This window comes from Anopheles darlingi, chromosome 2 (assembly GCF_943734745.1).
Source record: "Anopheles darlingi chromosome 2, idAnoDarlMG_H_01, whole genome shotgun sequence".
Classification (NCBI taxonomy): domain Eukaryota; kingdom Metazoa; phylum Arthropoda; class Insecta; order Diptera; family Culicidae; genus Anopheles; species Anopheles darlingi.
In genome coordinates, this window is record NC_064874.1 from 22,037,921 (window position 1) to 22,061,478 (window position 23,558).

At 52.3% G+C, this 23,558-nt stretch overlaps 1 protein-coding gene across 1 annotated transcript in view; it reads left to right on the forward strand.

Annotated features, from left to right (window-relative positions):
* Positions 1-21,585, forward strand: part of LOC125948806 (uncharacterized) — a 28,923-nt gene extending 7,338 nt beyond the window's left edge. Inside the window, exon 2 of the mRNA XM_049675243.1 lies at positions 19,541-21,585. Within this exon, the coding sequence (XP_049531200.1) occupies positions 19,553-20,785 (1,233 nt within the window). The 5' untranslated portion in view covers positions 19,541-19,552 and the 3' untranslated portion in view covers positions 20,786-21,585. The remainder of the gene's footprint in view (positions 1-19,540) is intronic.
* The last annotated feature ends 1,973 nt before the right edge of the window (positions 21,586-23,558 follow it).

Here is a 23,558-nt window from a genome sequence, read left to right on the forward strand (position 1 = left end):
TGGCGTGGATCTGTTCGATTAGAGAGAGAGAGAGAAAGAGACTGCAAAAAGCACTCGAGAAGCATAACGATGTTGTAATAAGCATTTCGAATGAATTCCATCCGCAGCGATCGATGCGCTGTTGCAAACGATTATCAGGATCCTGGGAGAATTCAGTTTGGACAGTTTTAAAGTGTTACGATGACGACGACCAGGGACTTCGGATGTCGTAAAATGGTACTCGCGGCTTGTAAACCGGTGAAGCGATCAACAACGCGATCGATCCTTCATCCCTCATCCCCTTGTGTAACTACTTTACAACCCCCATGTTTCTGGCGTGTGTCTGGCGACACGAAGAGTGGTGACGGTTGGAAATATGTTTTGACGCATGTGGCGCGATGGCCAGTGCATTCCTGCACCTTCCCCCCGTCCGTGAGAAGTACAAAAAAATGGCAGAAACGCGATCGCGATCGACGCGACGGTACAAGAGGATGCCACCCCGGTTGCGGTTGGCGCTGGATGCTCTCACAGCTCTCAGCCCTTAGCTCTCAGCCCTCAGCTGTGCTGACTCGTTGAGCTGACTGTCGCTATCCCAATCGATTGCCCACTTCCTGCGCACGTACACCGTACAGGCCGAGGGCCGAGGATAAATTTATTCCACTGGCGCGCTCGTGAGCGTCGCGATCACTCCGATTGCATTGCATCAGTGGCAACGCGATACCGCAAACACCCCGCGGAGCCCCATCATCATCATCATCATCATCATCATCTCGTCGCCAATCCATATTAGATCATGCGGCAACATGGCTCTAAATTATACGGGAATCGATCCCGGGGTGTTCCCAGCCTGCCAGCCTGCCAGCCACTCGGCCAGCCAGCTCAAGATCCGCTCCAGATCCGCACCGAAGGTTCGTTCTGACATCTTCCTCGTCTTCGGCGTTCCAACGTTCAATAAATCGAGCAAAACGGAGCGTCGAGAACCGGTCCACAAGCGAGAGAGAGAGAGAGAGAGAGAGAGAGAGATAGAGAGAGAGAGGAGAGCGATTCATGGGGAATTCGCAAGGAATGCTACGCCGATTGCCGAGGAGTCGCAGCCGCAGGAATCGACGACGACGACGCCGCCACCGTAGCCGCCGCCGTGGGCTGTGGGCTATTCTTGGAACGGACTACGACCACGATGGCCGCTCCTCGAGACTGCCTGAAGTGAAATTACCTGTTCACAGGTCGTCACCAGTCAGCAGCCTCTCCTCGCGATCCGCGACTCCTCGATCCGTCAGCGGACGGGTAACGCAGATAATTAATGATAAAATGTGATGATCGCTGCCGCTGGTAGGTTCTTGTTCTGTACGCCCGGGTTGGCCAATTTGTCGGCTTCGCGAGGGGACCTGTAGCTGGTGGTGTTAGAGGAGGGAAGAGAGGATCGTTGTTCGTTCGTTCGTTCGCTAATCAATCGCTTCGAAGCCGTTTGGCGATCGCGGTGTTCAATAGTACACGAAATGATGCATTTTGTATGGTAATTATAGAACATTAAAGCATCTACCTGAGGTCGCCCTGGATCCGAAGGGGTCTCAACACACACACGCACGTACCTTCAGCTCAATTGAACGAACGAACGGACGGACGGATCGTTGATCGAACCAAATCGAAGCGAGCAGAGAGGGTTTTGTGGAGATCGATTTACCGGGAGGACTGATGGGGCACATCCGTCCATCGATCGACCCCGAAAGAAAGTAGCTACCCTTCCCCCCCAGCCCTCTCTTCAGACCCTCTCCTTTCCCCGCTGCACAACGAGATAGAACGACGAGAACGAACGCGCAAAAGACGCAAAAGGAAATCGATTTCACTCGTGGCGCGACCTCCAAACTTGATCTTCTGCTCGAGTTTGACTTCCACTTGGTAGTACCTCTCCCGTCTCCTCTTCCTTTTCTCTCCAGCATCTCACGAAACATCCTTTTTTTTCGTGTTTGGCTTGGTTTCCTTCTCTCCAAGCATCCAGCGAGCTAATCGCTTCTCGAAGGTATCTCGAACGAAGAGTAGGGAAGAAGAAAGGGGCAAAAGGGTATCCGAACGATCCGCGGGTCCCGAACCGCGTGATCCAGACTCCGTGGTCTGCGTGGAGGCGCGCGCGATGCGATTGTGTTTTGATTACATGCATCGAGGTCAGGGACAAGAAGGTACGAGATACGAGGCGGCGGCCACCACGGGCCAACACACTTCACTCCGGTCCGGTCATCTTCACTATCTCTTCGCGTCTCTCTCTCTCTCACACACACACACACACACACATACACACGCTCTATTCTCGTCGATTCGTGATATCTATACTACTGCTATCCACTTTTCGCTATCGCGCGTCTACATGCTACATGGTGCGTGTGTGTGTGTGTGTGTGTGTGCTCATTCATTTCACGCCCGCAAAAACCAATCCGGGACTCCAGGTCGAACCGTACGCGAACGCCAAACGCGGTAACGGATTCTGGTTTGCGTTGCGGCGTCTATCTGTTTCGCGCGGGCGTCCAAAAATATCTTCGCGATTCTGTGCCACACCCCCCTCACCTCGCCCCTGAGACTGAGGCGGCCCTGACCGTGATCTTGTCGGCGGCCGAGACCGAGACCAGAGACCAGAGACCGATCGTCACACAGACACCCGGCCGCCCATTACGTCGCCCATTTACAGCCATCGCGTCCGCCAGCAGCTTGGCAGTTTTAGAAGGGGAAGAGGATGGAACAAGGGATTGCCGGGGATGGGGAATGTTGGCTACCAAATTGAAAAGCCCGATACTACACGGACTCGACCGTCGGATAAAATCCAATTTCTTGTTGCTTGTCACTCCGCTGCTGCTGCTGCTGTTGCTGTTGTTGTGGTTTGCTGCTTCGCGGCCACTTCTCACCGGCCTGAACCTTATGGCCACGATCGTGCACCTCTCTCTCCCTCTCTCCACTTTTCATTCTCGATGCGTGCTGCTATTCGAACAATTCGTTCAATCAATATGGGGCGGGAAGAGGGAAGGGGGAAGGGGGGCTGGAGGCCCCAGAAACCAGAGCTCACGATCTGCGCCACGACAACGGCGGCGACCGCATCGGTAGCAACCACAACAATGCGCACACTATGGTGCTGCTGTTGCTGCTGCTCCTGGCACTCCGGCACTCCGGGCGCACAGACACACGCATCGAAACATCGCGCACGGGCAGATGGCTTCCGTTTGCGCTTAGTCATGCCGGGCGCTCCTCGCTCCTTCCCTCTCGGTGCGCCGGACGCCATGCACCGAATGGCCAACCAGCGAGCGATGTTCCGTTTTATTTTCATTCGCCTTTGCTGGCACCACCAGCCACCAGCCACCAGCATCGCGGACCATAATTTCTTCTATTTATTACATTTCCAACCCACTGCAATTCCGGGCGGTGGTGCGCCCGGGGGGAACTGACCAGTGACCGCCGCAGCCGCCGCAGCCGCCGCCGTGTGCCAGCCGGTACGGTACCACCGAGGAACCGCACCCTCCACCACCATCACCACCGTTCCATCGTCCTTTCTCTTGCTGGTACGCGCTGCTACTGCTACTGTTACTGCTGCTGCACACACACACACACTCTGCAGGCGTGACCGGGTGGCGGGCACAATTTAATCCACTTTTCTTTCCACTATTTGTGTGGGAAAATGGCGTTTCGGCGTCGATCAATAAAACCACTTTTCTGCACCTCGCCACCGCCACTTCCCTCGCCCATTCCTTTCCTCTCGATCATTTTTCTTCCTTTTTTTTTATTCATTATTGATCGACCTCGCAGTGAATCGAAGTTATGCTGGCGATTTATGCGCACCGTAGTAGCGCGTGGTGAATGGTGCACGTCTGCAATAATGATGACGCAGCTCGCTCGCACGATGATGATGATGATGGTGGTGATGATGATGATGATGATGCTGATACACTACTGCAGCTGCTGTTTTGCTTTTCCGTCCAGCTGCTGGTGATTTTTGCGTGATCAAAGTGCACTGTTCTGAGTAATCGGCGCTTGGCGATGGAAAAAGGATGAATCACCATGGTAACTGTTTTGCTTTTTGTCCCTTTCCCGTGTTTTGAAACTGTCATTGACACCAGAAAATGGGTTGCTTGTCATAGCCCCTGAGTTGAAGCCTTTTTAATACGAAAGACTCTCGCCATCTAGTAAGCGACGAACCCCTTTCGAACGGGCGACGAGTGCCACTAACGAGCGAACGATCCGCGGTCAATCGCAAATCGCAGTCGATCACCAAAAGAGCGGACCGAAAATGCGTTCCGTTACATCCAGTAATTGAACGGTTCACTCCTCGGTTCTCTCTCTCTCTATCTCTCTCTCTCGCTTTCTCGTTCTCTCTTTCTCAAAAGAACCGACCAAAAGATTGTAATTCCCTCCTCCGATTGCGAATGAATGGCGGCGTCGGTACGGATCGATCGAATTTCGGTTTCAAACCCGGGAGCGCGCGCGTGAGGAACGCGTCAACCATCGCCGCATCGCCATCGCCGTATTATCCTCATTATCACCTCAACTCCCACCTTTTTAGCTGTGTGTGTGTGTATCTTCCACCCCCCCCGGGAGAAGGCCATAATCGTGATCGATTTCGGCAAAGAGGTTCACGCCCCAAAACATCCCCTCCCTCCCTCACCCCGGGAAGTCGAAACGCATCGGAATTTGACCGACTTCCCGATTTTGACGTGGTCGGGCAGTCCGAGAGAGCGAGAGAGGTCGGTAAGGTCAGCGGCTAAAGACCACGGATCAAACTCATTTCAAACCGGACACACCCTCTCATAACATCTTCATCCTGCCTCGCGGGGGAGGAGGCGGCCGGCCGGCCGGCCGGCGGAACCCACGCAAAGCGGCCGGCCACGAACCGCTGGCGAAAGTCTGCTGGCCGATCTCGGGACTCCGGGGGAGGAAAAAACGTCGGAGGCCGGAATTGGGGCAAATGTTGGGACCCTAACATACGCCCGCGTGGCCCTTAATTTGCACCCCGCCCCCGACACTTTTATTGAGAGTAAAACCGTCTCGTTAAGCGTTGCTCGCTGCTCGATTCCCACGCGCCTCGATTTGCGGCTTCATACCAGGCCACGACCACTACACGACCACTACACGACGACACTGTGGCCAATCTGCTGGTGCTTGGCTCAATTTCATGCTCCGGTGGCCCGTGGTCGGTGCTAATGCGCGCATCTGGGCCACTGATCCCTCTCCCCCCGGGTGAATCTCAGAATTCTCACGCCAAAAAACCCGACCACTACCGTATCCAGTGTCATCAGTGTGTCGAGGGGATTACGGCCACAAGCAACGGGGAAGACGACCGCGACGACGACGACGACGACGACATCAATGCGTACCATCAGCATAATTATTATGAGCGACGAAACGAGAAACCCGGAACCACAAAGCATGCGGCGGCGGCGGTAGCATTGGAGCCTCGTCCACCAATAAATAAATCATGATGCAATCCGTCGTCTAAACGACGGAACAATCCAGCTTTTACCTCTTTATAACCTTATCATTTTATGATGATTCACCAGCAGGATGAGGGGGGGGGGAGTAAAGGGTGGTGAGGGAGAATTGGGTCTTTCTTTTCTCCCTCGTTTTTTCCGCTCCCCCGACGGAGGTCTTGATCTATGCATCGATTCGTCATGATGATCCCAACGTGAAACCCCGGTTTTGGGACGCCCGAAACACCGCAAAACAGAACAGGGCACGCGAGTGTCTTGTAAAGTTTACGGTCCACTCTAGAATCGGACCCCGCGCCCCCCTTCTTCTTCACCCTCTCCCCCGGGGGGCGAGGGTATGTCTATTCGCTTACTGTTTACTTTTATTGTATTCCATTTTATGCTTCGTTTACTGCCCAACGGCAAGGCCCAGCCCAGCCCGCGATGCCGTTGCCGACCGTTTTATGTATTTCGGATGCAGCATACCCCCCACCACACACACACACCACGTATCATCACCCGTTCAGCGCCCGATCACTCAATCGATCAATCAGTTTTTTGGCGAAGATTCATTCCTTCGGCCACTCTTGATGATGGTCTTGGGGCGCTGATGCTTCGTACCGCAGCTCCGTTAGTTCCGAAGGTGATGACAACAGTTCGGTTCTTTCTTTCTCTCTCTCTCTCTCTCTCTCTCTCTCTCTCTCTCTCTCTCTTTCTCTGCGCGGCTGCGAGTCTCGCGAAATTAGGCTCCGAAAAGGGTTGTCATTTCGGTCCGGTTGTTGTACCTTGTCCCGAATCCTCATTTGTTCGCCTGTGTTTTACATTGTTTCGTGCACATGTACGTGTGTGTGTGTGTGTTTGGCTGTTCCGTTTTTTTGCTTAACAATATGTGCCGTGAGGGGGAAGGCCGAATTGGTTGTTGTTTTTTTTTTTTGGCGCATCCATCAGGGCTTGTTCGTACCGTTTGTTAATGATTTTAGCACATCAATCATCGCGAAAATCCATCAGCCAGTCATCAGCATCGGCGCGTCTGTGACCTACCTTTTTGGTCGTAACAAGAAGTCGTTTTCGGTCGGTCGGTCGGTGCTCCTGCTGCTCCTCCTGCTGCTTGGTTGGTTGGTTGGTTGGTGGCGCTCCGGGAGCAATTAATTTGCGTCTTCCTCACACCATTGGCCGCCTGCCACGAAAAGTGCATCTGCTGCTGAGAGTGTGCCGTGCCGGAAGGACAAACGCATTAACGTCAACATCCCCTCGCTGTGGGGAGCACGCGCTATGGTGCACACCACGGGGAACCGGTATCCGGCACAGGTAATAACCGTTTAACCGGTTGGTTGTCGGAAGGTAAATGGTGGCTCTTCATCATCGCAGTAGCAGTAGAGAGGTTGAGGGTCAAGAACGTTGTCCAATTTCTCAATCAAATCTTTGGTTCGCAAATCGATTGAACCTCGGAACTGGCGGCAATCAACCAAACGGACGCAAAATCCGTTGCGTCATTATTCAAACCCGCGATAAAGTGGTGCCGGCATCGGATCAGAGAGCACAAAACTACTTAACGCGCCATTCGCGGTTATTGCCGGCGCCAACATCTGATTGTGTGCGTGTGTGTGTGCGTGTGCCGTTTGTCACCTGACCACAGGGCCTGTTCCGGATTTCTACCGGGTGCTAAAAGGCGGCCGCGCGAAAGCGAAGACAATCGGAATCGGAGGGAGGTTTCGATTTCCTTCATTTCTCCCTTAAACCTGGCCGCCGCCGCTGTCCATTTTGCGATGCAGATTCGTCACGGGTGATCACGCGTGACCCCGAAGCTGGCGTATTAGCTGATGATGATGATACAACTTTCGAACGACTTTCGGTTGGCCCCAAAAAGGCCTTCAATAGACCCCTCAATACACCCTTATGGGATGATGGCATCCAAAGCCATACCAGAGCTCTTTGCATAATGCTCGCTCGATGCGATGATCAGCGATCAGCGTACGGGTACGGTACAGCCCCCGGAGGCTCCAACAGGTTGTTGTTGTTGTTGTTTTTTCTGTTACATTGTTGCCTTGCACACACACATGCACACACACGTGCGCGCATTGTTGGTGCGATGTTTTAGTGAATTGTTTTAAAAACCACTCAGCCACACGCCGGCGTTCGATGGCGCCGCCGTCGACGCCGATGCCGATACCGGCCATTGCCTACTACGATTCGGTATGCTCCAGTTTACAACATTTTTCGCCCGCCTCGAGCGCACTCGGAACATGGTTTTGTTTTTCTCCACCGGTGCCGTGCACACACACACACACAAAGCAGCGTACCAAAGGCCGCATTTGTCTTACCAGCTAGAGAGAGAGAGGAAAGTTGGATAGAAAACATGGAAACGGAGCACCGGATCAGGTGGTCAAGGCTAGTGCGTCTAGTCGGCAGACCCCGGGGAAGGGGGGAGGGGGATGGAAGAGGTGCAGGTGCAAGGCAGCATAAAACATCTCTGCTGTGGTATGCACACGCTCGCACAGTGGCCACAGTGTTTGGGGCCTGGAAGAAGGGCACGGGGCCTCCACACACACACACACACACACACGCGTGCGCGCTCAGACACGGGAATCGTGCCAAATGAAACGCCAAACGTGCTGTACTAGTAGACGACTGCGTGGTTGCTGTGGCAACGAATATCAAGGTCACGGTGGTGGCCACTTGGCTTCGGTGGCCTTCGAATCGGTCACCGAAACGAAGCGAAACGAAACGAAACGAACCGAAATCTTGGCATGTCATCGTCTTCGGTCCTGGACCCTGGAAGCGACCTAGGCATTCGTGTCACATCAATTACAACGCCGGTCGGCGGAGGCCATTGCGCTGTAACACACCGCAATCTCCTTTTTCTCCTTTTTCTGAAAAACACAAATTGTCCAGACATTCCAGGCAGTCGCTGGCAAGCGAATGACCCCGAACACTATTCTCCCGTCGTCGTCGCTAGAATACAATCTTCAGTCCAACGGCGGCGGCGGCGGCGGCGCCATTGCCTTAACTGGGACAGCGGCGCGACTCCGGGGCCTCCGTGGAGGGTATGAGGTTATTGGTTGAGGTTCCTCGGAGGTTGCCGTTTGTTGCTCGATGATTAGTTCACGAACCTGAGCGAGGAAGAGAGAGGAAAGGAAAGGGAGAGGGGGGGAGCCATTCTACCGCTAGCCGTATGATTGGCCACCGGCTAATCCCTTTCTGCCCTGGCCAGGCCATACCATGCCAGGGCAGGCCGGTAAGTTCCCGAACTCAATTAGAGACCTAGAAGTCGCCGCTAGGCAAAGGCGTCGTGTGCCACAAAAGGCTCGGGCATGGGGCCAAGCCGGCTAGTTGCTGGCCAACCAACACACACACACACTCACAAACACAACACAAAAAAGGGTTCGACAATGTATCGGCCTCAGCGGCTCATTACTATCGGTCGAATCCTCTCAAACGTTTCGAACGTTTAGACCAAGCGGTACCGATTTCCGTGCCCAATTCCCCATGCCCCATGCCCCTCTGCCTCCTTAGTGGCCACCGCCACAAGTCACTCGTCCAGGGGGGGAATTGAAATTCCACCATTCTTTTCGCCAACGAGCGATCGAGAACCTAACCGAACGAGAAAGAGAGAGAGAGAACCTAATAAATCAATCGACGCTGGAAGCTCATCAACTGCCTGATGGCCTGATGACGGCTTGGCCACCGGCTTCCTGAATCGCGAATCACTCACGGCCATCTTCGGAAGGATCCGAAGAGCGGGGGGGAAAGGGATGGTGAACCGTACCGAAGCGCCGCTGGAAGTGCGGCACCGGACCGCATCCCTAGAATGGTGTTTTTTGTTTTGGGGGATGGCGTCAAGATAACGATTCTCTTACCATCCAGTGTTGTTGTTGTTGCTGCTGCCTGATCGTTACGTCAGCCTTTCTTCTATTTTTCCTTCTGTTTATCCACCGTCCGGTTCTCTCTTTCTCTCTCTCTATCGCCAAACAACGGATCCGGAATCTATGGTTTAGGTTGCTGTTGTTGTTGCTGTTGCTGCTGCTGATGGCCCACTTCACGGAGTGCGAGTATCGAAAGGCGAAGTATACGCTCCGTAACGTATGACCGGCCAACGGACAGAACGGTATCCGATTCCGACCGACGGAACGACCGATCGGTGGCCTCCTACAACGCGTTCTGTAGGTCGCGTTCTGTTCAACTTTTTTTGGGCAAAGCATTTGGCGTGCAATTTTGACAAACAGCGACTAATGAGCGCCATGGCGGGGCCACTGGCCATCGCAAGCATCGAGAAAAGGTTACCGGGAATGCTGCACCACCGAGAAAAAGGCCCACCGGGATGGCGATGATGATGATGATGGTGGTGGTGGTGGTGATGATGATGATGTTCCTGTTAGGCACCATTCTACCTTATTATCCGGTCGTTGTTTCCCGGCTATTGCGGAATTCTCTCTTTCTCTCTCTCTCTCTCCGGCTGGCTGGCTCTGGCCGCTCGGCTCTGTGGGCCAACTCCCGGCCTCCCGACCCGGCGAACGGTGAATAGAATTAGGTTACGGACGCGAGCGCGCGCGCAACACAGTGGCAGTGCCCGAGTGCCCAGTTAGGCCAGACCGGACCGGACCAGGAGCATGAGAATCGATGATGCCGCCGCCCGAAATGGCGTGCCGTGCCGTCGCTCTGCTGCTTCTGCTTTGTTTAGCGGTGCTTCTGGGCTATTGTTGGCGAAATTAATCGATGAAATTGTGCCTTGGCGATGGGGACGGATGAGGAAGGATGGAAGTAGTTACCAGTAGTTGGTAGCAGACATTCCCAGAATGACCCTCCGGACGGACTCCGGGAATTGCAAATCCCACACACACACATACACACAATCTGCGCTGTTCTCTCGGAGATCTGTGATCTGTTCTGCGGTTTTTGGAGTAACTCAAGTCCGTCCAAGAACCTGGGACGTCCACAGTGGGGCCCGGTTTACCGCGAAATGGCTGCTTCCACAGTATTGCGTATTGTTTCGCTTGCGGTTCGGATTGCGGATCATCTTCCCCCCTCTAGAACCTGTGAACTGTGGATAGGATCTCCTCGATCTCCGAAGGGTATAATCGCCTTTTCAGCCAATCCATTTTGCTTCTCCTCTCCTAGCGGGGGTCAACGGCTGATTAGAATCGGTTGATCGTTTCAATCGGCTTCAAAAGCAGCACACCCCCCCTCCCCCCCCCCCCCCCCCTTAATAGCAGAATAGTTCCTACGGTTCCTTGGATGATGTCCCGGTTCCCCACCTTGGATGAGGATTGTCGGCCGTCGGTCGAACGTCAACATTGTTTGCACGGCATCGCATCGGACACCAAGCACTCCTTCCAGCATCATCCGCGAAGTGGCCTTTTGTTGCTATCAGCACCCGTCATCAGTACGCTTATTGTTGGTTTGATGGCTGCCCATAAATCTTTTACCCGACGACGACGACGACGACGACGACTGCGGCGTTCACTCGTCAACCACTTGACGGCTGTGAGGATGAGACTTGTGATGTGATGTGATGTAATGTTCTCCCTCTCTATCTCGGACCGTCCGTCAACACTTGTCCGTTCGTTCGTCGTGTCACGTTTGGCGGTCGAGGTCGCCTCCTCCGTCGGAGGGGGAAAGGGGACTCGACCTTCTCGGAGGACTTCCCAAAATGGGACGCAAAGCAATTGGTATGATTTGATCGGTGAGCTCCGTGGATTCGGGGGTTCTGAGTCGTCCGTTCTAATCCCTCCGGTCGCTGATCGGTATCTAGCGCTTCGTTTTCAGCCCGCGGACTCCAGGAATGCTCCGCTACACGACGACGATTCCTGGCGACGATTGTTACGCAGCGTTCTAATGCTGAAGCCGAAGCAGGATAGCAAAAGGCCGTTCGAGAAGGGTCTGAAGCGAGTTTAGACCCCGTTCGGCCAAGGTGCGACCTTGGCCATTGTTTGTTGTTGTCGGATCATCTGGCTGAATGGAATTGGTTCGACTCCCGCTTCGCCTTCTTGGATCCCAATTTGTTCGCTTCGATCGATCAATGCGAGATGCACAATCGACGATCGATCGATGGTCGAAGATCGATGCTTGGGGTGCTTTGTCGAATCGAAGACGATGGCGGAGCTTCGAGGCCCTAAGCCTGAGGTATTAACCGCATTAGCAGCAGCATTAGCAGCAGCATTAGCGGCAGCAACGCCACAACAATACCGCGATCGATTGAAGAAGGAATTGAGCTGCTGTTGCTGCTGCTGATGCTTCTTCTATTGAATTTTCTATTCCATCCTCCCGTTCCCACATTAACATGCCGATGGCCAAGATCCATCCCGGCCCGGGGAGAAAACGGCCCGATAGGTAGATTAGAAATCGGATCTTCGTCGCTAACGATCTTCAAAAATTTGGTGCGCAATCGATCGCACAACAATGGGCGGATGGGCTGATCGGGCCGGCCGACCGCGGCAAACAATAAAATTATCGATCGATAAGCCCTCCGCGCGGAGAAGGAGAGGGATAGAGTGAGAGAAAGAGAGATATCAACGAGGATTGATTTCGGATCGTATCCGGACGGTGTCCGGAACCGGAGCCCGGATTATGATCAACCCATAGGCGCATGTTGGCCGCCCAATTATGGGTATTTATGGGAAATCAACCGGCAGGAAAAATGAGGAGGGGGAAAATAGGTAACACTGATTGGATGCGCCCCCGGAGAGGGGGAGAGAGAACCGGCGGCCTCGGCGGCGCAGCATTACTTTCCAAAACCATCGGGATCCCATCAACACGGGAAAAGATATCGACGACCGGTGGGGCAGCGGGGTGGTGCGGGGTAAGAGTGAAACTCACACACACACACACGCGCCTGATTGTCGTTCGTCGGCGAGCGATTTTCCCTTTTCTTTTGTGAGTTTTCGCTTTCGCTAACTACCGCTAGATGGGCGGCTCCGGTGATCGTTCGGTGATTGTCACCGGCATCGGCACCGGCACCATCAAGACCTTTCCGGACCCCCGGCAGATAGGCCGCTCTCTGGCTGGCCGATGGCATCGATTGAACGATCTTTATGCTGATGGTTTCCGCCTCGCCAACGGCTCATGAGAATGTGTTCCGGAGAACGAGCGCGAGGCTCACGCAGAGGGCCTCACAGAACACACACGTTGTTGCATCCAAATACCGAAAGCACCGCTAGACCCGCGGTGGTGGTGATGCTGCAACTCCAGAAGGGGTTTTTCTTTCGCCTTTTTCGCACACTTTCACCAGACCAGCGGGCGCCCAGAAGAAGAAGAAGAACCGGTGGACTGAAGCGAAACAATCTAATTGCCTTCATTAGCCGAACCGGCGCCGTAATCTATGCCCCGAAGTTCATGCCGAAGTGAAGCCATAAGTAATGAGAAGAGTGCCGGCACTGCCGGAGCAATAGGAGGTACAAATCACGCAAACGCCGTGACTTCCGCAGCCGCTGTGGGTGATCTGCTGCCGCCCCAGGGTGGCAGGGGAAGTGCCTCAGCAAGGGGTCGTTGCTAACGAGAACGCTCGCTCGAGGGTGATGGAGTTGTCAAGTTTGATTGCCGACCGACCGACCGACACACGACACGACACCGACCGGCTGCATGATTTGTGATCTGCTCTTCGCGGGCCTCCGCGGCTCCCCCGGGAACAATGACCTGCGGATCATAACTTTCAAACGCCGCGAACGAAGCGAAGGAAATGCATTTCTTTCAGAAACGTCGACCGTCAGTGTCAGGTGCTTCACTGTTTTTCTTTTTTTTTGACGACGCTCTCAGGAGGCTCCGGAATGCACTGCACTACTATTCCGCTTAGCACAATGGCCTCTCTCGCGCTGGGCTCTGCCTGCTCCGGTCTCCCGCGCCTACTGTGTGCTTGGCTGTCAGTTTCTCTGACATTTCCCACCACGATCTGCCACGATACTACGGAGTGCCACGCGCAGTGCTCCGTCGTAATTGCGGCGTCCACCTTTTTTTCGGCATCACCGTCAAGCTGCTGCTGCTGCTGGTCGTGGTGGTGGTGCAGTGAACCGGATTGCGTGTCAATGTGATGGGAGAGTACGTATCTCATTGCATCTTCTCACTCACTGCAGCGTGTCTTGTTGATGTCTTGATGTTGGCGTTGGCTTAATAACTCATTCAGCCCCGCCAACCAAGGAACCAACGAACCAGGCTTGAGGCGCGGCAATTCTGGCTGGCAGGCTGGCTGGCTGGCTGGACGGAACAACACAACACGGAACGGAAGGTGTAATGACCCCACCGGGCGAGCGCATCACGCGCCCGCGACACACCCGCACCAGACAGCAAACCAGCAGAAGTTGGAGTTCGAGTTGGTTTGCTGGATGGCCGCGGTTCCGTTTCGGTAGCCCCTTCTCTTCCTCCCCCCCCCCCCCCCGCGGGGGTAGCATTTGTCACGGATCATAAGAACGAGTCTTCAGCGGGTTGCGAGCACTTCCGCGATGGTGCTGGTGGTGGTCACGGTACCGTACCTGCTTCCATCATCAATCACGCATGATTTATGGCACGGATCGGGCTCGCGCGCGCGCGCACTCCTGCCTGCATTAGAGATGAGCAAAGGCGATTTATAACACTTCATTACCAGATCGGAAGGGAATGGGACGGAGGCGATAAAGAATTTTCCGCTCTTATGCATCGCGCACACAGTACGGGCCCTCGATGGATCGCCCTGAGGTCTATTTAACCTCGCTGCTTATGAATGTTAAACGTCCCATAGACGATCATTTTATCCATGATACGGAGTGTGTTTCGTACATCTACGTTTGCCCCCGTTACCTTTCCGTTTGTGAAGTCAATTTGCACGCAGCTTTTCGTTTACAACAAACAATGCTTTCAGAAAGGAAAGTTCGTATCTCTTCTTTGTCGTTTTTCTGATATTTTTTGGACTTTTTTACAGCAACTATCAATGTTTTCTTCTTTTATAGGCAAGTAACAAACTGAAAGATGTGATATGGAGAATAATATTGCATTGATTCCATTCGTTTTGCTCAGCCACACAACCACTATTCAATAACGAAAGTGACATTCAAGCAAAATCCTTGCCACAAAGCCCTTGTTCAGATTATTAGAATCTAAGCCAACATTTCGGTGGTAATTTATGTATTCTAACGTCCATACTATGAAACATTGGACCAAGAAATCAGCAAAACCTAAGGGAACTGACAGTTCGTCTGTTTTGAAATTTAGATGCAGCTGCTCTATCAATTTTATCATGTATAGCATTGCTAGACCCATTTGAAGAACCGCAAGACCGACCCATTTGAAGAACCGCAAGAAAAAGTGACAGCTCTAACTCTAGAAGTTTTTCCATGGCTTAGGCACATTTTTCGCCAATATTTTATAGTATGGGCTCACACCGGAACCGATAATTTCGCTCCATCTCGGTTTAGATAGCTGCATAAAATGCAAAATCCTTTAGATATAATGATCGTTTAACGATCGCGCGCCCGCACACACATACACACACACAAGGGGACCAGCATGCCATGTGCCGCTCCTGGAATGGATTGCGGTCAGATCCTAGAGCGCCTAGAGCACCTACAGTTCGGATGATGTCACCGGTGGTTCCCGTTAGCCGCAGCTAATTAAAGGCCCCATCCCCCCCCCTTTCCTCCCTTGACTAGTACATCGAAAGGTCATGTCGGTGGTCACCGTTGGCCATTTCGTTTGCCACACTTTATAGCTTCGGGTGCTTGACGGGGCCAACCAAGTAATGCGCCGCAAGCATGCGAAATTGCGGTCCCGCGCTTATGTCCACCTGATCATCCCTACGGGGGGTGGTGGCAGAGGCCGGAGTGATCGTAAAACAAACAAACATGCAACCGACATGCCGGTCACTAACGGGAGGGAAGGAGGAAGCTGAGCTATATGCACGCGTTCGTTTGCTTCGTCTTCGGCTAATTACGTCGACACTGACCTGTCCTGTCCGCCCGCGGTTGGTGGGCCGGCTAAGCTTCAAAGCATTCTCCTTCCAACAAGGGAGGGAGGGGACCACCCGCTCCCCTCCCCTTGGAATGCGTGTTCTCATAAAGAATGAGCCACTGAAGCGCCCGGATCGTCGGTGGTGGTGGTGCTGTTGCCGGTTCCGTTCTCGCATCCTGTGTGGCGTTCCGTACAACATAATAACATGTGTTACTTTATGCACCAATGGCCGCATGGCGATGCCGCGTATGCCTCTATCTACCGGGTCTATGTTTCACCTTCTCCTCCTTCGCTTCCTCCTCCCCCAGCGAGAAGCATAAATAAACGCCCAGCATGCGTGCGCGTGTGTGTAGCGTAAGATGATGCGAAGGAGAAGAAGAAGAAGAAGGGCCTCTTCGGTTCTTCTCTAAGTACAGCGATCGATGGCCGATGGTGAATGGTTTGATCGCACGCGAAACACATTTTAATTCCATTCTAGCAGCGCGCACGGCGGAGCGTTGTAATTGATATGTTCTAGGATCCACTTTTGACAAGAGCGCTCACCTCTCTAGTGAGAGGCCCCTCGGTGTTGGCAAGAGGCTCTCATCTAGAAGGCGCTGGCGTTGAAGCGCACCACCAGCTTACCACCATCACTACTAAACACATCAAAGCAAGCTGCTAAGGGGCGGAAAACGGGGAATTCCGTTCCGGAGCAATAGTTCACTGACACCCGGCCACCCGGCCACCCTTCTCTTGGGGGGAGGAGGGTGGTGGGTGGGGTTCAATGGCTTGCGATCGAAGCGGGATCGAAGGCGCGGATCGGCATTTCGCTAAGCATCGCATTAGCATCGACCGTGGTAAACCATTAATCCGGTTAATGCCCGGACACCAATAGCGCGCGCCCCGTAAATTGGGGTGCGATGGAGCTAATTCTGCATCCCCTTGCACCCCCCCCCCCCTCCACAGAACAGCGTAGCGATCACTGTAATGCGATCAAATCGATCACGATTGTCACCAAGCAGTGCTCACAAATCACGTTCTCCGCGATTCGATTGATCGCGGGCAGCGAACGGTGCGTTGTCCGTGTTGTCTGTCGAGGGGGTTCCTAACGATGGGAAACGAGGCAAATTGCTGGATTGTACGCCATCGTTTTTTTTTTTTTTGGGGAAGAAAATTGGATGCCCATGATGCACCGTTTTTCGCCCCGTGATCCGGCGGCGATGATAAGACTGCTTAAAACAAAACAAAACCAAAACAAAACCCCTCCCCTCGGTCCCGAAACGGTAGAAGACGCAGTAGTCTGGGAGTCGGAAGTGTCGGGTCCGTAGGGCCGCGCTGGCTTGATTGAAAATCCGTTTTTCTCCTCCCGGAACTGGCGGATCGACTCCGATCCGGATGATGATCGCGGTGAGCTAGAAATCTGAATTCCCGTATCGTATCGGGCCGCGGGATGATAGAATATGTGCCACCGAATCACCGGTCAGCGGCCAGCGTGTTATCTAAATCAATCAATGGAAATGCCAGCGTAACTGTTTCTTCGGTTTTCGTGGCCACTCGCCTTGAGGGTGCTTGAGAGACAGCAACGGCGCCGGCAAGAGCCACGAGCACCATTAAATAACCTCATCAATGGCGCCGAACCATGATCGGTCAATTAGGGAAAATCAACGAAAATCTTCCTCCATCTATTTCCCTCTCCTAGTTGCTCCCTGCCGGGTCCTGCTTCGCGCCCTCTTCCTGCACGGTGGTGGCATTCCGATTCGCAAAACGGAACATTTGCGGACCAGACCCAGAGGGATTGGTTTCGTAACCGTCTGTCTACGGGTTTCGTAGAATGTGTAACAGCAAAGGTTCAAGTTCAAACACTCCACTCTCTCTCTATGTTTCTCTCTTTGCCTCTCTCTCTCTCTCTCTCTCTCTCTCTCTGCTCTTTCTTTTTTTTCGTCTCACAAACTGTACGCGTTGCCTTCCGGTGATCGAAGATCCTTCGCTGATCGCCTCTCGATCATTCGCGTAATGATCCACTGATCGCTAAAGTATGCAAATTACAAACCCACACCCACGAGCACCCTCTCCGCTCTTCGCCGCTTCTCCGTCATCCTGTGAATGGGGCCGCCCATTGGAGATCTGCAGCAATGAATCTATTCGGCGCTCCGGAATCTATTGTTTAATGTTCGCATATTAAATGTGTTTAGGCGCCCGCCCCCGTGTGTGTGTGTGTGTGTGTGACTGTGGGTTGATGGTCAGTGTTTAAAAGGAATCGGTTATGATCGAGTCCCGGCCGGCCAATGGGAATGGGAGCAGACGGATGAGGGCGGATTATAGAGAAAAAAAAGGCGGAAAAACTTAGTTACTAAATCGTTACACGAGCTGAACTAGGCGCACATCCGCACAGCATCACCACCACCACGTGGAAGGGCAGCGACCCCGGGCGGCCAAACAGCCAATTGGCAGAAGCAGCCCAGAAGGTTCGTCGCTTGTACTTCACTCCATTAGTTGGCGAAGTCGTCGTTCGGGCTTACAGCAACTGTCGTCCTAGTGCCGCTGCTGCTACTACTGCTAGTGGTGATAATGTCTATGCGCCACACGCCACACGAGCAGCCCAGATTCCGTTGTGGAAGATCGCTTCAGTTTATGTTGGGATCTCATTAATCAGAATGCAGCAAATTATTAGGTAGCAGTTCAGTCCTCCAGTTCACCCCTACCATCAGCATGGGAGAAGCGGAGCAGGCATGTTACATTCTTCTTGGTTCGGTGACCAGGCCTGAGCCTGGGTTGAAATGTAAGCGACACACACAAAGGGGGTGGTGTTGGTGATGATGAATCGAGATAAGCACCGAGGGAGGAACCCCATCAGAACCACCAACCGACCGACTGCTGGCAATGATAGGATCGGAAGAATGAAGAAGGATCTCAGCTCCCCGGTCGTACCCGCTACTTAGCACGCCCGGCAGCACGATCCAAGCGACCAACACTTCCAAGGATAAAGGAGAGGAGACGAGACCCTTTGCTTTCCGCGTGGCGCCAACCAGATGGTCGGCCTCGGCGTAAGTCGTGCCCAACCGTAATGAGCGGGTGAGGTTAATTCAATCACACTTGGCCGCAATTGTCACGTCACGCCAAGGTTGTTACACCGAAGACGGCGACGACGACGACGACGACGACGCAACACCCTTATCGGCATCAACCAACAGACCAACCGAGAACACACGCTGGCGGTGGTTGGCTTTTCCTTATTTCCCTATTAACGTTTTTCCAGCTTCATTTGCTCAGACAGACGAACGTCGCAAGAACAAAGAGCAAACAAAAGCAGCGAAGCGGTGTATGGTGTGGGTAGCATTAAACATTTATTTCATTTTCCTCACCACGGACAGACAGGGATTCTGCGGTCACTGTGAGCGCTGTGTGTGTGTGTGTGTGTGTTTGCGCTGCTGTTTTCTGCAAGAAGACGTCTCCCAGTGCGGATCGACGTGTTACACATTCGTTCGCTTTATCGTTGGGAATAAATCGAATTCAGAATTGCCGTTTTATGGTGGAGAGGCTGGGAGGAAGAAGAGGAGGAGTAGGAGTGCCTGGGGTCATAATCGGGGCGGTCAGAAGCCCACTCACCATTCACATCACCATCACCATCATCATCATCATCATCATCTTCTTCACCGATGGTGCAATGGAGAAGGATTAAATTGCATTCTGCCTCCGGTGGTTTGCTGGCCGCTGCCTGCACACACACACACCGCCACAAGGCTAATGATCGCGCCCACCAACGGGGATCGTACAAAGCGAGGGAACAGTTGAAGAAGAAGGACCTGGGAAGCCCTAAAGGGTCTCCGCATCGCCGAAGGGTGTAACGATGGTTCCGATGGAATTAATTGGCTGGGGAAATATAATATTTTAAACTAATCAATTATCGTAAACCTTATTGCGCTTCTGTGCTGCTGCGGCTGCATTTCACGCCCGGAGCGAATGGCGACCATAGGTTAATGGGTACCGGGTCTGATCGCAACCCCCTCGGGGGGAGCGCGAACTCATTCCGCCCCGTGAGCGACGGACAACGAGCCTTTGATTGAGTTTTACACCTCAAGACGTCAATTCGGATGCTACTGCTACTGCTGACTGACTCAGTGGCCATTGTACAACATTACCTTTTATGCTAACGATCCCTCCTCGTCTCCCTTTTTCTGGCCTTATACTTAATGTACTAATTGGATTTTTCTTTTATTTCGTTGTTTTTCCTTCAGATTTCCATCACAATGACGAATAGATGTCAACTGTTTGCCCTATTGTGGCTCGTGTCGACCGTCGCGGCCATTCCGATGCGCCCCAGCCAGCTAGTGTCCGCGATGCAGAACGTGCAGCGTCAGTACGAAGGACGCCAGGCCAAGGATGCGGCCGGTTTGCTGCAGGAACTGACCGAAGAAGCACCCCAGGAGGGTGAAAAGGAGGAAACCGGGGCCAGTGACGGTACGGAGCAAACAGCGGTCCCAGGTGCATCGACCAAACAGGCACCGGTGGCCAGCGCTCGGAAGCAAAAGATGCTCGGTTATTACGGACTTTACGCTCCGCCAATCCCAGCAGCATACGGCACTCCCTATGGTTACCCGTTGTACCAATCGATGCTGGACTACTACGATGATTACGCGATGCCGGTCGATAACTATCCGAGCTTGAATATGCTGGCCAACATGCAGTCCTATCCACCGAACATGTACGCCAACATGCCGAGCAGTGTGGCCGCGGCCTACCAATCACCGCTGGCCGGTGCCGGCCCTCTATCACCCAACCTCCAACAGCAACTCAACAGCCTACTCCAGCAACAGGTGCAGCAGCAGCAACAGCAACAATCGCAACAATCACAACAACCGCAGCAAGCGACGAACCCACAGCTGGCTAATTTGGCGAACCTCGATGCAAATGCGGCCTCTCTCGGTAGCTTCCAGAGTTTGGCGGCCAGCTTTGCGGCCGGTAACGACCACTACCAGGGGCTGGAGGATGAGGACATCCTCTCCCGGCACAGCCAAGCGTCGAGACGGCGTCCGGGGCAGGTGAAGAATTCGCCGATCTACTACATCCGGTTGCCACCGACACCGTACATGTTTGTGCCGGGCGTCGGCTACATCTCGCAACCACCGACCATCCAACCGATGGCCGCACCGATCCCACAGTACCAGCAACTCCCACCGCCCGTCACGATGAGTCCGTTCTATCAGCTGCCGATCAATTTCGTTTCGAACGGCAAACCGTCCGGTATTTACCAGTGGAACGGAGGTCCAGCGGCGGCTCCGGCACCGGCACCACCACAGTTCGCCCTGCCCTACCCGAGACCACCGCGACCGGCGTACGTACCGCAGGCCGGTTTCATCCAGGACTCGAAGATCACGCACCTGAAGGGTCCGTTCCTGTTCAATGGTCGGCCAGAGGAGATTTTCCTGCTGCAGAACGCGTACAATCCGCTGTTCCAGAGTCCGCTCGCTGGTTACTACTAGGGGCGGTAGGACGGGAGCTGCCGATGGTGCCGATTGGTTGCAGGCCTTTGGTCATGTCAGTTGGCATCAGCAGCAGGACATCACAACGCGGCATTATTGCAATCACCGGAAGAATGATTAATCCGATAACGCACCAACTAGAACACACATACAGACACTCACACACACATACAACTCAGCTGCAGATAGCTGGCCAGCCAGTCGACTGTTCAGTACTGACCATCTTGGAATTAGGTTAACGGATTTGCGTTTAGTTAGGAAGGGCAAAAGCTCGAGCTAGGGAGGGAAAGTCACGCTCCACTCCGGCCACTATAGGCCACGTGCCGTACGGCATGCCACATAGAGTGACACGAGACCGAGAACGAGAACGAGAGAGAGAATTAGAGAGACAAAAAAGGAAAAAAGAGAGAAAGAGGGCGCTAGGATAATATTCGAAAAACAAAAGGCTTGGAGAAACGTTTCGCGGATGGGTGGCTAGTACCGGAAAGGGGCTCTAAATGGACCAAGAGTTGAAGGTTTAGTGTACAGAACTATGGGGAGGTAGCGGGAGGCGACTGTGGTTCCGGTGCCCTGTCCATTTCCATTCGGTGAAACGTTTCTTCGAACGAAACACTTTGGGGAACATTCCGTTGTTGGAAATACGTTGAATAGAAGAAAGAAAAAACAATACTCGTCGTCTTTTGATCGCCACAACGAAGGACATGCGCGAATGCAGAACCTAGTGATGTAGGAGCGGAGTAGCGATAGCGGAGTAACGTAGTAGTTGTAACGCTGTAACTAATATAAAACGATGCTTAGAATAAAACAATAATAAAAACGAAACAAATATCATCAAAATCAAACTCATGGTTAGCGTTACTGAATTGGATGGGAATTCGTCCATTTCGTCATCCTAATGGCCTCAAGTATCCGATTCGAAACGCGAAAGATTATTCGCAACGTTTCCAAATATACTCCCCAAGATGTAAATGCGGATGCTTCCGTGTTTCCCTGGCAGGATATTATTTCAACTACAGGAGCATTATGAGTAAAGGTATCTTCATAGGTTTGCCCGTTTGTAGCAGCCGCTCGTAAATCGTAAACTGAAATTGGAGTCTACCGGTATATAATTATTAAACGGAACAATAACATCCTCCTGCAGGCCTCGGGCAGGATCAGAACGTTGTGGTGCATCGTGCAAATCCTCTGAAGGTAGTTGAAATAACAGTCGTTCATTTTCCGGGTCGCTATTGTTGCTTTATTGTTGCATTTTGCGTCCACCGTGTGCTGCATTAAGAGGGAAAAAATATTTGCCGCGAGGACGAAAAAAGCTCCACCGCCAACCGTCATTTTAAACTTTCGAGCAGACCGCTGGAGGTGCTCGAAAACCGGTCGAAAATTTCGAACTGCTTCGATCTTTTCGAACAACCCAATAACTGCTCGAAAGCGCCGGACTACTTCAATTTTTTCAATCAGTTACGTTACGTTATGGTACGTTACGAAGAGTGCAAACGTATAACGCAAGTCGCAAGTAAATCCTGATTTTGAATTTTGATCTCGCGATTGAAATTTTAACTCAATCAAAAGTAATGATAATAGTTTATTAAAGTACGACGACAAAGAAAGCAGGGAATAAAATACGCAGACGTTTAAACGTGCTTGCTGGCGAAACTGCTTTTGCCAAAAATGTTTTCGAAAAATATGACCCTTTGGGTTGTGATTCTGGTTTTGGGTTTTAGCAAAGCAGTCCTTTCGAACAATCAATCGCTCTTCTAACTTCCTTATCCGGCGCTACAACCGACGTGCGGTCTTGGTCTACCACAGAGATTCAGTTCCATCGCTGGGTCATCGTCTGCCATTCTCAAACCTTCTCCAGAGAACGCAGATAAGAGGGATTCGTCCATTCTGGACATTTTCCAAGTCCCAGCTTCGTTCTTCTCGACCGGATTCTCGAGTGGATTAGTTTCCGCAGACTAAAGTATGACCGGTTGGCTGCTAAGTAGGTTTCGATTAATTCAAATTTTTAACACTTTATTGCTTTTAAATTGCTTCACAGTTTCTCTTCAAACTTGCCGTGTTTATACAGACGAAAACCAGTCAGAGATGATTTTTGACTTTCATTTTTTTCAAAGAGATCTTTGATGATACGAGTTCTGCCTCTCCAGTTACTTCCGAAATAATTGTTCAAGAAACAAGGCGAGATCCTGTCTTGCAAGGGCTTACGCATCGTATTACCCAAGGTTAGCCACATGCCGTTTCTGTGGATGCAAATTATCATCAGGCCACGATCTATACGCTGCTCAGTTCTTTGTCAGACGAGGCTCTTAAGGGCTGTTTAATGGTCTAGTCTTACTTTCAATAGGAGCCCCAGATTAGCCACAAAGAATAAATCGAGTGTCGGGCTTTAGCATTGATATTTGATTTCTTTGTGGTCCCGGTATGTTACGAACCAACACTAGGAGGTTTAGTGCAAGCACCATTCCAAAATAAAGGTTTCAAAACTATATCTCGTGCCAAATATAAATTAAATTTCTTTTAAAAAAACATTTGTCTTTTTTAAAACTAAAAATGTTCTAAATAAATATGTTTCAACAACAACAAAAAACTAATATAATACTTCATTAAATTTGTTAGATAAGATAGCGAATTAAATGGAAAAATCCAAACCTCTGGGTGGAACCGATCGCACGCTGTTCTCGCGTGACAACAAAAACACCCCCGCCCCCCCATCCCAAAACCCCAAGCAAATATACCCTCTCGGTTCTCTTTCTCAAATCGCGATCTTCTCCGATGC